This window comes from Phaseolus vulgaris, chromosome 9 (genome assembly GCF_000499845.2).
Source record: "Phaseolus vulgaris cultivar G19833 chromosome 9, P. vulgaris v2.0, whole genome shotgun sequence".
Classification (NCBI taxonomy): domain Eukaryota; kingdom Viridiplantae; phylum Streptophyta; class Magnoliopsida; order Fabales; family Fabaceae; genus Phaseolus; species Phaseolus vulgaris.
The window spans coordinates 20,371,307-20,391,834 of NC_023751.2; the positions used below are offsets into that span (position 1 = coordinate 20,371,307).

General features: G+C 33.7%; 3 protein-coding genes across 3 annotated transcripts; 1 reads left to right on the forward strand and 2 right to left on the reverse strand.

Moving 5' to 3' along the window:
- The first annotated feature begins 1,946 nt into the window (after positions 1-1,946).
- On the forward strand, positions 1,947-5,042 carry LOC137820258 (alcohol dehydrogenase 1). The gene is made up of 10 exons (XM_068624229.1): positions 1,947-2,320; positions 2,771-2,907; positions 3,076-3,122; positions 3,297-3,622; positions 3,708-3,790; positions 3,891-3,966; positions 4,071-4,132; positions 4,220-4,315; positions 4,402-4,563; positions 4,664-5,042. The coding sequence occupies exons 1-10, from the start codon at positions 2,284-2,286 to the stop codon at positions 4,778-4,780; spliced, it is 1,143 nt and encodes a 380-aa protein (XP_068480330.1). The 5' UTR covers positions 1,947-2,283; the 3' UTR covers positions 4,781-5,042.
- An 834-nt stretch (positions 5,043-5,876) lies between these two features.
- On the reverse strand, positions 5,877-9,091 carry LOC137820257 (protein trichome berefringence-like 7). The gene is made up of 3 exons (XM_068624228.1): positions 7,661-9,091; positions 6,529-6,687; positions 5,877-6,355 (listed from the first exon to the last, which is right to left on the reverse strand). The coding sequence occupies exons 1-3, from the start codon at positions 8,632-8,634 to the stop codon at positions 6,064-6,066; spliced, it is 1,425 nt and encodes a 474-aa protein (XP_068480329.1). The 5' UTR covers positions 8,635-9,091; the 3' UTR covers positions 5,877-6,063.
- Positions 9,092-16,014: 6,923 nt separating this feature from the next.
- Positions 16,015-19,654, reverse strand: LOC137821138 (serine carboxypeptidase-like 42). The gene is made up of 10 exons (XM_068625584.1): positions 18,969-19,654; positions 18,374-18,481; positions 18,172-18,264; positions 17,910-18,002; positions 17,538-17,623; positions 17,159-17,437; positions 16,940-17,073; positions 16,660-16,752; positions 16,455-16,572; positions 16,015-16,362 (listed from the first exon to the last, which is right to left on the reverse strand). Exons 1-10 carry the CDS (start codon positions 19,216-19,218, stop codon positions 16,198-16,200), a joined length of 1,419 nt encoding a protein of 472 aa, XP_068481685.1. The 5' UTR covers positions 19,219-19,654; the 3' UTR covers positions 16,015-16,197.
- Positions 19,655-20,528: the final 874 nt, after the last annotated feature.

The window sequence follows — 20,528 nt, forward strand, 5'->3', positions numbered from 1 at the left end:
TCATTTGCTATGAAAGACATGAGAGCTGTTAAGCAAATTCTTGGTATAAAAATCATAAACAAGAGAAGAAGTTTCGATTGTCACATGAGCACTAAGTTAAAAGAGTAGTACAGAGGTTCCAGATGGAAAATGCTAAAGTGGTAAGCACTCCTCTTACTACTCATTTTAAATTGATTGCAAAAAAAAGTCCTTCTAATGAAATTGAAAAATCAAATATGCAACGGGTTCTTTATGCATTTGTGGGTAGTTTGATGTATTCAATGGTGTGTACAAGACCAGATATTGCACATGTTGTTGATACAATTAGTAGATTTTTGTCTAATCTAGGTAAAGAGCATTGGTTTACTCCACTAAAGGAGCACTAATTGTACCATCATTGAATCTTATTTTGTTATTGGCTATGAGAGCATGAGTCATTGATTTGCTCCACATTGGGTAGTTTGAGTCATTTAATTTCTTTGGGACAAGTAAGTGGCTGAATTGATTTGAATGTTGCATGTAGTATGAATTTGATGTATCTGTAATTACGTTTTTGAATTTTTCGACAAACATGATTGTCGAGAAAAAGGAAAAGACAATTTTTTTTTTAGAATCACTATAAATGATATTCTATTACCATATCAAATATTATGAAAAAGATACTTTCTATATTCATTATGTTTAATCAAATTAAAAAAATATACTTGATATAATTCATTATATTCTATATATTATACAGCGATTACATCAAACTATTTTTGTCACATATATTTTACACCAATAATTTTTTTATATATGAAAATATAATAATTTCAGTAGTATTTACCAACACAAAGTCAAACTTCTGAATTTCAGTTGGTGTAATCAAATGTTGAATATTATCTATTAAGAATAAGAGGGAGTATAAATTTTAAAACATAAAATTAATTTTAAAAGCTATATGAGTAAGAAGAATAAAGGAAAGAACAAGAAAGTTGTGCCCCTGATTTCAAACTGTGTCCCTGTTTTCAAAACTGTGCACTATTACACTTTGACTTAAATAAACAACCTAAACTATCTCTGTCTTTTTGTTAGATGTGTACTCTTAAAAAAAAAAAAACGACGTTAATAATTCATTTTGACCACTACAGAAATTATATAATTATTTTAATTTCTATACATATAATGTGTAATAACTTTTAATCTATACTGTCTAAAACCAATGAGTTAAAAGATATTAAAACATAATGTATAATAAGCTCTATTTACTGTTCAAAGAAAGGATTTGAATGGATATAAGATCAGAGAAAGAAGATTTCTCTTATCCTCCTCATATCCAAAGATCTAAGAAAAAAATCATCTAGAATAGTGGTGTTTTTTCTTTTTAGTATTCTTTTTTGTTTTATTCATACAATAATATAATAATATCTTTTTTTATTATTTTTTCCATCATAATTATTTTTTATGATATTTCATACTTTATTTTATATATTTTTTCTTTTTTATAAATAAATTGGTTTACAATTCAATCTATATATAATATTTTATTATTATAAAATGTTCTCTAAAAATCTATATAATTATATATCACATACAATCTAAATCAATAAATATAAAAAAAACTTTCAAAATGTATAAATAAGTATAACAATAAATTTTATGTTTAGAAAATATTAGTTTTTTATTCTTTTCATGTTTCAATTAACTCAAAATTACACAAAAAAAAAAAAATACATCATATTTTATTATTTAAATATTTTAAAATATAAGGATAAATTTGTAAACTTAAATTTTAGACTTAAAAAAAAAAACCTTACAACCATTACATCCCTCACAAATTTTAATAAACTTTTTCATAAATTTAAAAACACAATCACTTTTTTTACACTTTCCTCTCAAATTTTCACATCTTTTTCATATAATCCTCACCACATCATCTTCATAAAAACACAAATTAAAATATACAAACTAAGTAAGTTTATTCAATTATAACAATTGAAAGACTAAAACATTCTTGGAGAGAGAATTACCACTTGTCGGTGTCACAAGTAAGGAACAGCTGAAGAAAATAAAAAAAAATAAAACCAGGAGCTGTTTTGCTGTGTTGTGTTAAGTGGTAATTGATATCTGGAAGGTGTCTGAAGAATCTAAGGCGCCGCCTGAATACTAAACAACAGCATAACCAGAGTGGTATTGTCCATTTGTTTTCCTTCAATATCACTCTCTCAGACTATAAATATATTCTACACTCTCTTCTTCCATGTCAAAATCAATCAATACAAATTCATCAATTCTGCTTTGTTCTACCATCTTTTCTTCTCAGACATGTCGAGCACAGCTGGTCAGGTCATCAAATGCAAAGGTCACTGCTCCACCCTTCTTCTCACTTTCATCTTATCCTTCTCTGTTTTCAATTTTGATGTTCTACATAGCACTGATTCTTCTCCACTTTTTTTTCTTTTTCTTTTTCAATTTTAGTAACATGTTAATCATGCATCCATGTTATGGTCACTTTGAATTTTACTTAAAAAAACCTTAATCTTTGACACTTTCTTTTGTGGGTACTAAAAGTTGGGTCCTTTCTCAACTTTGAATTATGAAGTTAGTTTTGTTGGGTCTTGAAATCTTGTTTGCCCACCATTTTAAAGTGGTTGATGGTATATACAAGTTTGTTTAACGACAGGTTATGGTTATTTAGCAATTAACAAGTACAAATTTGGTTTCAAATTTTGTAATGCCAATAAAAGAAACGTGTTTCGTTTGGAAGAATGTACTAACTAAATGGGTTGATTGAAATGAATGAATGTGGCAGCCGCGGTGGCATGGGAGGCAGGGAAGCCACTGGTGATGGAGGAAGTAGAGGTGGCACCACCAGAGGCTGGTGAAGTGCGTTTGAAGATCCTCTACACCTCTCTTTGCCACACTGATGTTTACTTCTGGGAAGCCAAGGTAACTACACCTTCTTACCTCAATTCTATTTTCCTTTATGATCCTCCAAACATACTTAATCCGATCTAAGAAAATGCTAGGAAATAATCAATTAATTGATAGGTACCAAGACATTCAATAAGGTTTCACAAATTTAACATGATTTCCTTTCTTATATCCTCGATTCAGGGCCAGACTCCATTGTTTCCTCGTATATTTGGTCATGAGGCTGGAGGGTATGTTTCTCTTCTGAACATTCAGCACACAATCTCATTTATCAATCTTTGCTTATAATTCGGGCTATTGATTCATTTTTGTGAAGTCTATTTGGTTTTGGGTTAAGCATTTGTTTTTCTATTATGTACGTTAATACAAGTTACCAATAATGTTAACTTGATGTTGTTATTCAGGATTGTGGAGAGCGTAGGTGAGGGTGTGACTCATCTGAAACCCGGGGACCACGCCCTTCCTGTGTTTACTGGGGAGTGTGGGGAGTGTGCACATTGTAAGTCAGAAGAGAGCAACATGTGTGATTTGCTGAGGATCAACACTGATCGGGGTGTCATGATCCATGATAGTCAAACAAGATTTTCTATAAAGGGACAACCTATTTACCATTTTGTTGGTACCTCTACATTCAGTGAATACACTGTGGTCCATGCTGGATGTGTTGCCAAAGTCAACCCTGCTGCCCCACTTGACAAAATTTGTGTTCTCAGTTGTGGAATATGCACAGGTTTGGAAGATCCTAACCTTGAGATAAGTTTGTAATATAATTTAGTGAACATCAAACAAACAGTTTTTCTCATCCGTGCTTGTAGGTCTTGGGGCTACTGTCAATGTTGCAAAACCGAAACCTGGTTCTTCTGTTGCTATTTTTGGACTTGGAGCTGTTGGCCTTGCTGTATGTCAATCTAATGCCTTTGTGTGTGAGCATTGTAGTTATTATGCAAATGGTAAAAGTACAATATTAACTGCTGCTCTTGTCTTTGATCAAATTATAGGCTGCTGAAGGGGCAAGGATTTCTGGTGCATCAAGAATCATTGGGGTTGATTTAGTTTCAAGCCGATTTGAAGAAGGTAGAGTGGTTTCTTCTTCCAATAAATGAAGGATTTCGGCTAAACATATATTAAATGGCTATTCACTTGTGGATGACATTTCTCATTTCTGTTGTTCTTGGCAGCTAAGAAGTTTGGGGTCAATGAATTTGTGAACCCAAAAGACCATGACAAACCTGTACAAGAGGTTAGTTCGTGGACAAATTATATTTCTTGACTCTTAAAGCTGGGTTTTTTCAAAATCGTTTTTTATTTTGAATGTTTTGGCTTCCAGGTAATTGCTGAAATGACAAATGGGGGCGTGGATCGTGCTGTTGAATGTACTGGCAGCATCCAGGCTATGATCTCAGCATTCGAATGTGTTCATGATGTACATAAATCATACCTTGTTTTCTCTATTTGGTGCTAACCAATTTATATGAAGCTTCTAAGGCTGATCCTTGATTATTTCTTCAGGGTTGGGGTGTTGCTGTACTTGTTGGAGTGCCAAACAAAGATGATGCATTCAAAACTCATCCAGTGAATTTTTTGAACGAGAGGACTCTTAAGGGTACCTTCTATGGAAACTACAAACCTCGCACTGATCTTCCTTCAGTTGTGGAGAAGTACATGAATGGGGTAAGTTCACACACACATACATAAGTACATATATTGATTTGTGCGGTCTATAAGGGCATTCAAATTGATGTCTTGTATGCTAATTTGGTCTTATCTGCAGGAATTGGAACTGGACAAATTCATCACTCACACCGTTCCATTCTCAGAAATTAACAAAGCTTTTGATTACATGCTGAAAGGGGAGTCCATCAGATGCATTATTCGTATGGGAGAGTAGAACTACAAAATCAATGATGACATAGTTCCTGTGGTGGGACTTTGTTCTCTTTCTGGTTAAGAAAAGAAGAAAATAAATATTATGTATAATTAATCTCTTCAGGATTTTTGAATCTGTGAGAATTTGTCCATGTTTGAATGTAAAGAACGATTTGTGTTGTGTGGATGAGTTGTTCTTGTGGTAATTTGATTGAGATTTCTTTCTTGATGAAAGAAATATATGTGTAGCTCAATCAATCTATAAAGCTGAATACATTGTTTAACTGCATGGTGTTTGAATTGAAGTGGAAGAAATTGTGCCTAACTAAACCTCATAAAACTAACTTATGAGGTTGGTTGAGGTTTGCACCCCTTATATACAAGAAAAGACAACCTCATAAAACTAACTCATGAGGTTGGTTGAGGTTTGCACCCCCTTATATACAAGAAAAGACACTAATCTCTAATTGTGGAATCTCCGGCACCAAGAAAAAAAACATAAAACCTCTAATTGTGGAATCTCCAGCACCAAGAAAAAAAACATAAAATTAGTAAAAGTTTTTTATAATATTATTATTTATTTCTTTATGATGTAAGAATACTAAACGGAAAAATCGATAATAATTATATAAAATTAATCAATAATAATATTAAGTTGGGTTGTGCACATTTAAGCATTCTTTTATATATTATAGACTTATTTAACAACATAAATTAAGGTTAAATAGTTTTTTTTTTTGTCTTTTTGTTTTTTTTTCTACCATTAGTATTTTTTTAATATCGTTCCATTGTATTGAATGTTTTTAATTTGTTTTATTTTTTTAAATGTAATTTATTTTCTGAAATTCATGGTGACTATGTTGATAAAGTGATACTTAAAATTCGTTGTCAGTACAGATGACAGTCATTTTAACTTCAATCTGGCAAACTTATTTTAACTTTAATAGATGACGTTGTTCATTGTTAACCAAATTGATAACTTTTAAAATAATAATAATAAGAAATTGGAAAAAGAGTGAAAAAAATCTGGTAAACCTTACATTAATTTATTGCTAATAGTAAATAATTACTTCATAATAGGTTATACAGATTAACTAATAATTAATAACTATTATGGATAAAATAATTAAATAAAAGTATTATTTAATTATATAAAGGTGGCGTTAATTACATTTTTATTAAGTGGAATGGCATAGAAGTACAAGTTTGGTACCCCTGAAGGTTGGTGTTGAGTTGAATTGAGTACTAAGCTATTATAAATGGCTTAGAAGATAAAAGGGTCTACCATGTTGGGTCCCTCTCATCTTAATTTGCTTCTTCTTTTGGTAGCAAATATGAGAGGAGAATTTCGTTCCACATATCAGGAACACCAGGTAAGCACCAATGGCTACAATCGGGCACAGATGGCTTGTCACTCCAAGTCCCCACGTGCCCATCACTTCTATATGCAGTCATTGGTGTGACATGCAGAACTGTCACAGGAAGACTCATATTTTTCACAACTTTGCTGATCATATCTGAAATTGGGCTTCTCTCCTTGCCATTACTTCTCTTCCAAGGCTGTTGAGTCACTTTGCAAGAATTATGGTTCTGTCCACTGCCACAAAACACAAAAAGCATCTTAATGATTAACACTTGACAGCTACCATAAACTGTGATGGCTCGTGTTACCAAAAGCTTAAAGAATGGTAAAATATTATTTTTGGTTCATAGCTAGCTAGCTACTGTCTCAGATTGCTAAAGAAATGAAGTTATATGGTGCCTGCCCACCTCCAATGAGATGATTCAAAGGTGCGGAAGAAAACTCTTGTCCTGTTTGTTTTAATTGTATTCTCTACCCAAGATGCCCAGGTGAGAAGAGCTGTTTTGAAACCAGAATTAATTGACATTCCAAGCTTCAGCGTGTTACCAACCTGAAAATACCACCCCCTGTCTGAAGATCACGTTAGCACCAAATGGTTGATAGATAGTCCTTCACATGTATGAACAGACAAACTGTAAAAGGATGGGTTTGATTTCTATTCATAGTCTGAAAGCAACAATATTCTGATTCATGGCAACAAGCTCTATTGTTCAAGTCAAAACCAGTTTTACATACATACCAATAGAAATAAGCCTAATTTCATATTTTTGAAGCCTCATCAGAGTTGGTGATAAGATATAATTTCATCGGAAGAATTATGAAGACCAAAGTCACCCCAATCTTGCCAAAATCATTATTTGGTATCTTACCAAACCTCATTTTTTGCTTTTCTTTGGAGAAACTGGTTTATACAAGTAATACCATTAATTAAATATTTTCAAACATGGCCAGAAGTACTCTAGAAACAGACAAAATGTGATCAATTTTATAATCTTTCCAGTGATACTCACGAGTCATGAAAAACATTCAGAAAGATAAAATTTCTCTGCACCAAGTGTCCAAAATTACCATAAGGATGAGGTTACAATTTGAAGAAAAGCTATTGCGAGTTGAATTTTTTTTAACACCCAACAATGAAATTCCGAATCATCTGGATTAAAAACTGCAGAGGATCCCCACCCCTTTTTATTTATTGGTTTTATGCTAAAATATTAAAATAAATATGTTGAAAAATTTTCAGCCCCTCGATTATGACTGCGGTAGGTGCAGTATAAAATACAACCGCAGTTTATCCATTTCCCTATCGTTTCTTATCAGTGGTGAAGGTAAGATTTGTAAACTTCCAGTAAAACATGAATTCTAGGGATACAAAGATGAAAATTAAGTCCAAAAGTATCATCATAAAGCATGCTGAGGAGTAAATTCAATGTTGAAATTATAAAAAGAAATAGAAAAGGAAACCATGGTATTTAAAATGTATTTCTACTATCTAAACAAAAATGCAAATCATATCACACTTAGGAGAATGAAGTCACTCACATGTCAAAAAGCTTAGTCCGTGTCCACCAGTGACCTGAATTGAATATAAGAACGTCAGAATCAATCCACTCGTTGCTAATATCATCAATCTTATCCAATCTGAGTGTAGTCTTCACCCTCTGGGGTGCATGTTTAGGCACAGAACCAGGCTTGACCAGGAATACCGATCGATAAAAATCAATTCTAACATCAAAAGTACTAAACCTTACACCTAAAAACCTTATCTGTTTTGTGATCTTGTTGCCTTTGATTTCGTAGACACTCTTCTTATTTTCAACTCCTGTCATTAGCAAACATATCATGGACTCCCATTGCGTCCTACTCAACGAATCGCCAACAAAAACCACTCTTTTCCCACGAAGTTGTTCTAGTATTCGACGGGCATCAAATTTTGGAATCTCACAGTTCTTAGGCTTCCACCTCCATTTTGTGTAACCTCTATCTTTTCTCCCATTAGCAAGGCAATTAAAACCCCTTTCTGCAAAGGGGCAGTGAGAAGCATCATACAAAGGGTAGCTATCATCCCTTACCCAACTTCCTTCAAACACATTGCATGTGTCCGTTGAAACATTGGATTTCAAAATCTCATTATAACTCTGAGCAAAAGAGTGAGAGCTGTTGGGAATATCATGACTCTGAACAGAGGAGTGAGAACTGTTGGGAATATCATGACTCTGAACAGATGAGTGAGAACTGTTGGAAGTCTCATAACTCTTAATCACTGTGGGAGACATGGGAAATGCAAATAAATAACTCCCGGAAATGACCAAGAGGAAAAATAGGAAAGAACCAACTGTGACCAACCCATTGAAGGAAACAAAGATCCAGGCACTGCAATCATCCTTCACAACTTTGTGACCATAACCAAAAGCTCTTGACAATAAAGTCCTAAACTTTGCAAATGAAATCCAAAAACTAAAAAGCCCCAGCAACTGCATAATTTGCAAAACCCACCAACTATTCCATATATCCATTGTAAAAGTACTCAGGAAAAAACACTCAAAATCAGCCTGTACAATTTAATCACTTACGTTACAACTTACAGACACTTCTCTAAGAAGTGAACATGGAAAAAGGACGCAGTTTTCATTTATCAAAAGACAAAAACAAAGCTACTTTCAATGTCTAAATTAAGGAAAACCATTTTACTTAACACAAAAACAGAACATTTTATAACTATTATAACCCAAATCCAAGACTAGAAAATAACAAGTTTGGAGACATAGCATTGCAGAGTGATGAGAGAGAAAACAGAAATGTAAGATAGATTTAGTGGAACTGAGAGAGGTGGGGGTTTTAATGCAGAAGGTGGTGATTGTGGTTGAAGAAGTTAGTGTTGGTTGTGTTTGCAGCATGGAAAATAAATAAAGGTGAAAATATAGTTGGTTGAGTTAGGGGCAGTTTGGCCATTACGGACATATTCTGGTGGATGAAATAGCTTGGTGGGTTTGGCTTCGTTAAAAAGGAGTTAAAATACACAGAGAACCAACGGTAAATACATGCTAAAATCTGTCGGTGCATATCAGGAAACGAACCAAGTTACTGAAACAGCCTCTTATCTTATTTGTGTTATTTTTCGTACACTAACTTGTTGAGGTAAATAAATAAATAAATATTGCAACAGGCTTGGCCCAATTCTGGAAATAAAAAATAAAATAAAATAATTAAAACTCTCTTTGAGGGAGTTCTATTTTTTCTTATTTTACTTTTATATACTTTGTTGAATAATATCCCTTGGATCATATTGATATGTGAGTTTCAACAACAATAATAAGCTGGCTTGAGTCCGACTCAATTCCTTTCTGTGAATATTGACACAGTTGTTGACAATTTTGGTGTCTTTAGTTAGATGATTCAGTTGGACTGAGATTGCAATGAATAATACACACCCAACAACTGAAACCACTAATTAACAAATTAAGTTTGGTCGCACGTTGTTTCATTTCGTCACGACAATTCTTAATTTGGGACGCTTAATTTATATGGAAATTTTAAACCTAGGGAAGTCTCTTAGAAATTAATTATTTCATACCATAAAGAGCTAATTTAAATGGGTGTATTCTTCTGTTTTTGGTAAATAAATTCGATAACGGACAGTAATATTAGGTTTGGAAGCAGTTGTTGAAACTATATGATGTAATATTTAAACCCCCAAAGCAAACAATGTATGAACCAATAATGAGATCGGAGAAGAACCTCATTGGACATATTCCAACGTTTCAGCCAACAAAAGTGGTGTTTGTAGCATGTGTGGTCAAGAAGGATTAATGAGAAAGCGACGTCGCACCAGGTTGCTGCTCCCAAACACAAACATAGCTTCTAAGCCAGATCTTGTATTAGAATAACTTTTTTAATAAATAAATATATTACTTAATTAAATTTTAATCAACTTATAAATTTGACCATTTTTAATTAAATTTTTATTAAAAATATTTATTTTATTAAGTGTTCTAATTTTTTTTAACTATAATTCAACTATAGATAATTTTTTCTCACTGCTAGCCATTATATCATACTTGTATTTTATTCCTTCAAGTAATTTTTTTATAAATTTTAGGGGACATAAAGTTATTGCTAAAGTAATTAAACTGTATTACAAACAACACTTTCGTCCAATCTATAATAATTTTGTACAGTATGACTTAGACAAACAAATTATGACTTTGTAAACTGAGATAATTTAGACTAATTTATATAAAATATAAAATATAAAATTACTAAATAGAAATTAATTAAAGATTGAAAATTGTCAACTGGAGTTATTTGAGTGGGAGAAGGCCCAAGTAGAAGAATTGATGCCGGTGTTAGAAGGTCAAACCTTAAAATCAGGTAAAGAAGATAAATGGTTATGAAGAGACCCGCAAACTAGTAAGTACTCTGTCAAATATGCATATACAATCCTTTCTTATTCTCTATCAGGTGCAAATAATGTTATGTTTAGGGTCCTGTGAGACTGTTGGTTCCACCATCAACTCAATGCTTTGTTTGGAGGGCATTGCAAAACAAGATCGCTACAAAGCAAAATTTGATTAGAAGGTCGGTCCAACTTGCAGATTCACTTTGTGCTTTATGTAAGAGCGAGGAGGAAATGTCTCCGCACCTCATTTAACTTGCCAAGTTGCGAGTGTTTTTTTGGAATCTCTATAGTAAATGGATTGGGGTTAGATCTATAAATCATAATTATCTGAAGGAACACTTCGAATAATTTTATTGTTCTTGGCTTAGCAAAGAAGGCAATAGGTTGTGGAAAGGAGTGTGGTATCCATCATTTGGTGCATTTGAAAACATAAGAATGAGATAGTGTTTAATCAAGCAAAAAGTGGATGCGAATGAAATCTTTTCCCTAACCCAAGTGTAGTCATGGACTTGGTTAAAAAATAAGACCTCGAGGGTGTTATTTTCTTTTTCTGAAAATACATGTATTAATATGACAGGATAGTAAGAAATTGATTTGCGTGGGAAGATAGAGTGGTATTTCTTTCACTTGGTCTGGTGGGTTTGTTTACAGGTTTAGTAAGTGGAGTCTTGTTATAGGGAAGGAAAGCTATCTGGAATACATCTAAGGGGTCCGTCGAAGCAGAACAGAAGCAGATAGTTCTACGACATTGTTTGTCTATTTACCTGCAGTTGTATGCAGTTCTTTTCTGAATATTCTTCTTCTCTTTATCTATGGTTATAATCTATTAAAGAAATAGTAATGTTAAATTATAAAAATTATTGTATGTAATTATAGTTATATATACAATTATATGTAATTAATTTAATAATGATAGAATTTCATAATTAGTGGATCCTACATAATTAGTTTATAATTTGGAGAGAAAATCTCCATACACTTGTATATATTTCCTTATATAATTTTCTTACATGATATCAGAGTACCGATTTTGGTGTTCTGTAACTAAAATAAGAGATCATGTCTGGCAAAAAAGGCACAATAATGAGTTAGATGGAAACCTAGTACAAGGCTTTCGGCACTTGGCAAAACCTATTTACTTGCTCAACCATAATGGTAAAAGTGATACGTTTATAAACGTTGCAGGTTTGTTTGTCCATAACTCGTCTATCAATTCTGCTCCTACAAAAACATGGATTTTGGATAGCGGAGCAATCAATGACATTGCATCTGATTCACAATTTTTCACACACTTCACCATCATTTATTTCAAAATGTTAATTTGCCCACAGACTCGACTGCGCTCATCTCATCTACGGACACAATTAAATTCAATGACAAGATGTTCTTTGCGTTCCTTCTTTTAATTTAAATCTCATCCGTTAGTAACTAGTTCACTAAATCTAAATTGGTGTGTCGTTTTTACTCCACATGGTTGCATTTTGCATGACTTGGCTATGGGAAGGATGATTGACTCGGGTAAACAACACGCGGTGACCTCTTCCAAACCAAACCCATGCATCTCAAATTTTGACCGACCTTGATTTATGGCACAAGCGCCTCGGACATTCTTCTTCGGCGCGCCTACAACTCGCATCTTCATTACTACCTATCAATAAAATAAAAATCTCATTCTCATGCATAATAATTATAGTATTTGTCCCAAAGTTAAACAGACAAGGCTACCATTTCCTTTAAACAGAATAAAATCTCATTCTCCATTTAATCAATCGCATTGTGACATTTGGGGTCCTCATAAAACCCCAACTCATAGTCGATGATTATACTAGGTACTTGGCTATTTCTTATGAATCACAAGTTTGAAACACAACATCTCTTAGAATCATTCATTACTTTTACACAAAATCATTTTCAGGCATCTATTAAAACCATTTGACAATGGATTGAAATTTATTTCTAATTTTTTTCTCAAAAAAAGGTATTGAATGTCACGAGCCTTTTGAGATGATATATAATCGCTCACATTCACTTTCTCACCTAAAAACTTTTGGTTGCCTTTGTTACGCACTTAATGAAAAAAATTTATCTGTGCGCTTAATAATGCATCTTCATTGGTTATCCTCTCAATAAAAAGAATTATACAAATTATTTGATATAGATGCAGACACTTTTTTTACAAGTCGGGATGTCATCTTCCATGAAAGTGTTTTCTCATTCTGCCAACAGTCTCAACCGCAATCCTTACCTACATTACAAGGTATTTTGCTCAGCTATTGACATTGACTTACCCACTCCTGTCCAACATTCACTTGCTCAGCCTTCTTCTCCTACTCGTCATAATGCACCTAAACCTCCAGTAAACCAACCTTCTTCTCCTACTCGTCACAATGCACTTGAATCTCCAGCAGACCAACCTTCTTCTCCCACGCCAGGAAGTCTGACACCCATATTGGACCTTCTCCAACCGACCTTCCTGTTCGACGATCCAGTCGCATATCAACCCCATCTTCCTGGCTTCAAGACTACGTAACGAGATCCCAAGCCAATCATTCGACCACTGCCCAAGACCGGCTGAATGGAATCAGGTATCCTATGCATCATTTTCTTTTTAATTCACGATTTTCTTCTACACATAGTGCATATCTTGCTAACATCACAGCCACCAAAGAACCACAAACTTAAGCTCAAGCTATCCTTGATCCAAATTGACAAAAAGCAATGTACAAAGAGCTTTCCGCCTTGCACCTAAATCAAACGTGGAACTTGACACCGTTACCCGCTGGGCAGAAACCTATCGGATGCAAATGGGTCTATAAAATGAAGTACAACTCAGATGACAACATCGACAGATATAAGGTGCACCTTGTCGCAAAAAGGTACACTCAGATTGAAGGTGTTAACTATTGTGAAACTTTTTTACCAACAACGAAATTAAAAACTTTGAGGTGTCTTCTCACCATTGTAGCAGCCATAAATTGGTTTATTCACCAGCTAGATGTGCAAAATGTCTTCTTACAAGACAAATTGCACGAAATTATTTACATGGACTTACCACCCGGGCATCATCGATAGGGGAGAACATTGTATGTCGACTCAACAAATCCCTTTATGGTCTCAAACAACATCCCAGACATGGTTCCTCAACATTTTCTCATGTGATTAACTCTGCAGAATTTCAACAGTCCAAGACAGACTACTCTTTATTCACAAGACAAAATAACTCATCATTTACTACCTTTTGATTTATGTGGACGATATTCTTCTGACAGAAATTCAGCGAGACGGTCTATTACAACAATTTTGCATTAAAGATCTTGGAGACTTCAAATATTTTCTAGGGATTGAATTTTCCCGTTCCAAAGTTGGTATTTACATGTCCCAAAGAAAATATAAGCTTCATATTTTGCAGGATACGGGACTCACAGGTGCTCGTCCAGACAAATTTCCAATGGAACAATACCTAAAACTCACACCAGACGATGGAGAGTTATTAAAGGATCTAGTCAAATATAGGCGACTTGTGGGACGACTGATATACCTCACGTACTCGGCCGCCTGACATAGTATTTTCGGTTCGGACCCTAAGTCAATATATACAAGCTCAGGGAAACTTCATTGGGATGTCGCAATTCGAGTCCTAAAGTACATCACAGGATAACCGAGAAAATGATTGCTATTGTCATCCGAGAACAATCTGACATTGACGGCTTATTACGATTCAGACTGGGAAGGTTGTCAAACAACTCGGAGGTCAGTATCTGGTTATTGCATTTTTCTTGGTTCTTCTATTATATCATGGAAGTCAAACAAACAGACAAACGTATCAAGATCATCTGCGAAAGCAAAATACTGCGCGATGACCAATACTTGTTTGGAGATAGTTTGGTTGTGATATCTTTTGCAGGATTGAAGGTGTAATGTAACTTGTCAGCTCAAATTTTATGTGACAATCAAGCGGCATTACATATAGCAGCAAACCCAGTATTTCCTGAACGCACAAAACACATTGAAATAGACTGCCACATTGTGCGAGAAAAATTACAACCGGAATAACTAGAGTCCTTAATATGTACACCGTACCAGCTCACAGATATTTTTTACGAAAGCACTGTGAAAGAACATTTTTTTACGCTACAACATTGTCAAATATTGTAGTACGATATTATACACAATTATATGTCATTAATTTAATAATGATAGAGTCTCATCATTAGTGGATCCCTACATAATTAGTCAAAGTCTCCATATATATTTCCTATACATCATATACATGGAGTTATGGAAATAGACACAAGAGAATATAAAGACATCTTTATTTTTCTTACTGTCTTCTTATATAATGTTGAAATTTCTTTTCTATTTTGTGAAGTTGCAATGCGCATCCTGCAGCTTTGTTTCCTTTTGGAGTGGACAACATGCTTTATTTGACCGTGTATTGGCAAATTTTCATGCTTTGTAGAAAGCTGTGAGAATAAAGGTTCTTTGTGCTTCTTTATTTATTAATTTATTGTTTATTGATTAAAAAAAATAAAAATTAATTTTAAAAATTAAAATAATTAATTATTATATTAACTAAATTAGATATTATTTTATAAAATAAAAATTTATAATATATAAACGAAAAATATATTTAACACAATAAATATTAAATTTTAAAATTACATTTAATATATTTTAATGACAAATTGGATTATGCCTTTAGGTGTCTCAATCCAAATCAAATTAGTATATTATACCTTAATAAAATGTATATTCTATTAACAACAACAATCTTTCACTCCCTAAAATAATATACAATATGATACAATATTGTATTTATAATGATATTACTTATTTCAAAATGTATATTATAAAATATATTCTAACTTAGGTTATATATTTTTTATTATATGATTTAACCATATATAACATTGAAATTAATATATTACTGCCATTTATTAGCATAAAATTTGTCACTTAATCAAGAGATCCAAGGTTCATATCCGATTTAATTTGAATCGAGATAAAATCAGTCAAACTGGACATGAACTGGAAAAGTTGGAAAACTTGATGTGTGGAAAGCAAGCAACAGTATTATATGGTTTCAATGTAACATAACGGTTTTTGTGCTCTTCATGAAATACTTATAATTTAGAACCACTGCATCACATTGTGGAACACTGATGATAACCATAATAAATTAGCCTGAAATTATCAAACGGAGAACACTCTACTAGGAACCCCAGAGTTTGACTGGATCACTTCTGATTGTCCTAGGTCTTTGTGTTGTAAAAATCAAATTCAAATAAACATTGTACTCAAAACTTGGGTTTGAATAGAAAAGGGAAAGAATTTAGTCTGAACCTTTGGCTTGTTCACCTGCTTGAATATGATGGTAATGATGAAATTGCAAAACAATTTATACTTTAACTTAGAGATTTAGGAATAAAGGCCAAATGGGGTTCCAAATAAGGAATGATGAAGATGCAATGCAGCAGGTAGCTAGGAAGGGAATGAATTGACTGGAAGAATGGAATCTTTATTACTTTTTTTTTCTTGCCTCCTTTTTCCATACAATTGGTAATAATGGCCTAAGTCACACACACACCTTTCTCTTTCATTCACTGCTTACTATTTTAGGCTAAAACTCTTCAAATCTAAGAATGAACTAGACAGCAGATCCATTCAATGCTCATAATTACTAGTCAATTGAAGGGCGTGTTGTGTTTGGCAATCTCATTCCACGCACAAATGAACTAAAGAGACGGAGTGCTCTTGAAGGTTGTGCAAAGGGCACCATGTGAGCAGCTCCTCTTACAGTTGCAAAAGTCAACAAATTTCCATACTCTGTTACCCAACCTCCAACCTATATTTACACAAACAAATCCCACCAAGTAAACATCAATTAGCATAGGGAACTATAACATACAAACTTTACATCATTTCTTTTCCATGTACCTGCCCTTGGTGGAACCATGCTCCATATGGGACTGTAATCTTGAACTTTAGCTCGTGAGCTAGTTCACGAATGAGTGTTCGAGAACCTAGTAATGGCACAACAGAATCTTGGTCTCCACTGTGATAATTTAACGTTAATAATTAGTGTACCACACCTAACTACCATACATAATGCTCCATACTTTGTTGAAGGAAATTAATTTACCTGAAAACCCATACTGGAATATGGTTCTGAACTATCCTTTTGAGAACTGGGAGGATGTCTATATTAGGATCAGTGTCGCTATAATTTAAGACACTGCAATGAAGAAAACGTAGGATTAGACATCAGTAACGAAAGTAAATAGTGTCTTGTGTTTATCATGATTATGTCAGTTTGGAGAATGTTATAGAGAAATCATTGGAATTGTCCTTGGATTAAAATTTAATAAAGGAATTATTTTCATGGAGTAATTAACAGCACGATATATATATGAATGGCTTACCCACTGCACATGGACCATTCGTACGGAAGATTAGTACGGTTTGCATGGAGAGCCTTCTGAACCTCAGGGAGGTTTAAATAAAAACCGTTTTCATAGTTCATACATACATCTACACCTATGCTTATTTTAGTAGCCTGCATTAGTTAATCAAAATATTTAGTCTATAATTTTATCTAAATAATCGTTTTAAAATAAACAGAAATGAAAGAGGCATTGTACCATCTTTTTCAATCTCAGTTCTTGTTCAACTATGGATGGATAACAAACATCCAGAATCACATCATAGTTGTTTATGTACTCGCCAACGATCTCATTTGCCTCATTGATTGCATGGTTGCATGATTTAGACACGTTGTGTGTATTTGCGAAGACATAATCATCAAAATCGCAATCATTTGCAATGGCAAGGCCAATTTCATCGGAAATCAGTCCATGTGACCAGAAGTATTCATATGTTGCTTGTGCATCACGATCAAGTTTCAGAAGTGGGTTTCCAATCTAACAAACGAAAGCCAACGAGGAAGGAGTGAAATAACTTTCAAATCAAAACATCAGCAGCAGAAAAATAAATGAAATATTTACATGAAAGGTGTCTTACAGCAACTCCTTTAATATTGAATTTGAAACCATTTGAATGAGCATTGTGGTCCAAAAGAACATTGGCTAACTGTGGTATATAATGTCCTGTATAACATTTAAATGTCAGTAACAGACAAAAATATATTTTTTTTTGCAGAAGGATAATAAAAAGGTAAACTAGTGCAATAATTTTATATCATGACCCCTGTTAGGAATGATAACATTACGTTATCTGCATGTGCATAAATAATAGAATAAAAAGTTTAATCTTCACTAAATCACGTCAGCTAATGTACTATTATATAGAATATTTTGGGACTCGAGACCAACTTTGGGAGTTTCAATTAAATAAAATAATTGTGAATTGGGATGAGATTATTATTGGTTGGACCTGCATAGCTTTCTCCAGTAAGAAACAGCTCCCTTGATCTGTAAGAAGGAAACTTCTCGTACCATTTCAGCAAGAACAGAAGCGTATCATTGGCTGCCAAAAATAGAAAAAATTATTAAAGCTCAACTCTAGTAAAACAACTTTCAAAAAATGCATACATAATCACATAATAAATTCATTCCCAGCCTTAATAAAAGTCTGAGTTATTAAAAAGAAGTTTAAACGAAGAATAAAAAATATATTAATTGGTGACTCTATTTACCTGTGGATGCATCTCCAGAGCTGTAATCTGAAGTTGTGTTTGAGTATGACCAACCAACTCCAGCTGGGGACTCCAAGAAAAGGAGGTTGGATGCTATGAAAAAGACATAATGTCAGAATCAGGAATCAATGTAAACCCAAATTATTCTCCAATATCACAAGGAAAATTCATGTAAAAAATTTGTCACATATAATATCTATACCTCTATTCCAAGACATTGAATTTCTTCGAAGACCACGTCCATCACCTTTGGGATAAAAGGGACCCAATTCAGTAAAGGCACCTCCTCCAATGGAGGAACATCCTGGGCCTGAAAAACAATGGTACTTGCTCAGTTAAAGGAGTTTGACAGTTTTATAGTGTCTTGTACAACATGTCAACCTTTACAGTTAGGTATATTCGATTGATCTGTTTTAGTTTTTTTTTTTCAAAATAAGAAAGAAAAAAAAAAACTGTTGCAAAGGATCTGTCTGTGAGGGGTCCTAGAAAACAGGATTTTCATTGAGTGAGATGAAGAACCTAAATTGGTAGGGACAAGGAAAGATAAATGCCAACCACCTATGCTTTACAAACAGGAACATGAAAAAAATTAGACAAAATAACCTTAAAATGAAGGTGAAAACACAAACAAACTAGAGACCATGTCAAATGTTGAAAAACATGAAATTGTAGAGTATGAATGAATGAAGGAAATTTGATAAGAAACAAAGGTAAAGAGGTGATGTGATGGAGCAATGAGAGGTCTAGAAGTAGGAACTTGATCCATCTAAAGAAGAGCAAGGATACCAACTACCAACCTCCATTGAGCCAAAGAGTGAGGGGTTTGTTGTGATGATCATTATCAGCCTCCACAAAATAGTAGAAGAGGCTTCTCCCATGCTTGACATCTACATCCACATACCCTGCAAATTGCTTGAACCCAACATTAGGTTGGCCAGGCAACCTCTCTATCAGATCCTCAGCAGGGTACCCTTCTACCCCAACACTCCCCAACAAGCAGGCACACCCTACCACAATCAAGACCCCAACTAACCAACACCCTTTCATTTCAACACCTTCAACTCCCTCACAAATCCAATTCTTTCCATTTCCTCAGGAATCCTTCACTCTTATATAGTAGTTAAATCATATTTTTAATTACTATATATTGGCCCATATAAGCAACATTGTTTTGAACTTGGTCCATCCTACATGTACAGTCAGAAATTGGAATCAAACTATATAAGTAAACAAATGGCTAAAAGTATTATATCTCTAGTTTGCATATATGTTTGAATAGAAAATGAATAGGAATATGTTTAGTTTGGTGTTTAAACTTTATTATAATTTTACATTTGCAGCGTTTGTATTGGAATAAATAAAGAGAACAAATTTGAAGAGATCACATATATTTAAGTAAAGATGAAAGTTTAAAATATATATGTTTTTAATCTGTATATATAAATGCATGAGGTAAGGCGTGTGTATTAAACTGGAGCTTCCCTCTGAAAAAGGCAATTGGTTTCTTTAATAGAACAGAATGAATAGAAATGAATTATGATACCATATCTTTAGTGAACAGATTCTGCTATAGAAGCATGCACGTGAATCCCGGATTTCCTTTAACAAAAAAGGTGAATTCCCACTTCAAGATCTGAATTGTATATAGAATATGTTATATGCCCTCAAATCAAATGCACGGATAAATGCTATGCTGCAGACTTCAATTTTCTCTGGTTGACTGTAACAAGAGAAATTTTCCATTCAAATCTCAAACATTAAACTATTAGATAAATACACTCTGATCCATTTAAGGTTAAAGCCACATTGCGACACATCATTATTCCAATGCAATGAATACTGCATATTATTCTTCAAAAACCGAGAGACACAGCCAAGAAAGTAGCATAGTGGGGAACGTTACCTCTAAGGATATATCGATAAACCCTAGAAAATTTTGTCAAAGGTAAACATAATGTCCCAAAGTTGATAAGATAATCATGGATCATCAAACAAAGTCGGTATCTTCTTTTGGACCTATGTGAGCGGCAGATTCATGGCTTGAGAGGAACATTTATTAATTTTGTGTTTAAATTTCATTTGTTAATTATGCGTTTCTACTTTGTTTGGGAAGGCACAACTACTACTTAATACTACCTTACCTGCAATTTCGCCGCACTTGCTTCTCTCACTTTCTGCGTCTCAACCGCATCACTAACTGTGCCATAGTTTTGTTTAAGGTTTCTACTTTGTTGCCCAAAGGATAAGGAAAAAAGGTGACTGCAAAACACTTTATACCTTTTCAAACATGCGCGGGGCTCAAATTCAAAAGCAACTACTCATATACTACCATCTACTTTTACTCCTCTACATCAAAA

Bases quoted from the DNA above. Each gene is read 5' to 3' on its own strand.
- LOC137820257 (XM_068624228.1), bottom strand. From the start codon at position 8,634: ATGGATATATGGAATAGTTGGTGGGTTTTGCAAATTATGCAGTTGCTG. The intron at 6,688-7,660 runs GTGAGTGACTTC...ATCTTCAGACAG, and splicing joins CGGACTAAGCTTTTTGACAT to GGGGTGGTATTTTCAGGTTG. The intron at 6,356-6,528 runs GTGGGCAGGCAC...GTTTTGTGGCAG, and splicing joins TTTGAATCATCTCATTGGAG to TGGACAGAACCATAATTCTT.
- LOC137820258 (XM_068624229.1), top strand. From the start codon at position 2,284: ATGTCGAGCACAGCTGGTCAGGTCATCAAATGCAAAG. The intron at 2,908-3,075 runs GTAACTACACCT...TCCTCGATTCAG, and splicing joins TTTACTTCTGGGAAGCCAAG to GGCCAGACTCCATTGTTTCC. The intron at 4,564-4,663 runs GTAAGTTCACAC...TCTTATCTGCAG, and splicing joins TGGAGAAGTACATGAATGGG to GAATTGGAACTGGACAAATT.
- LOC137821138 (XM_068625584.1), bottom strand. From the start codon at position 19,218: ATGAAAGGGTGTTGGTTAGTTGGGGTCTTGATTGTGGTAGGGTGTGCC. The intron at 18,265-18,373 runs GTATAGATATTA...TCTTTTTCATAG, and splicing joins TTCAATGTCTTGGAATAGAG to CATCCAACCTCCTTTTCTTG. The intron at 18,003-18,171 runs GTAAATAGAGTC...TATTTTTGGCAG, and splicing joins CTCTGGAGATGCATCCACAG to CCAATGATACGCTTCTGTTC.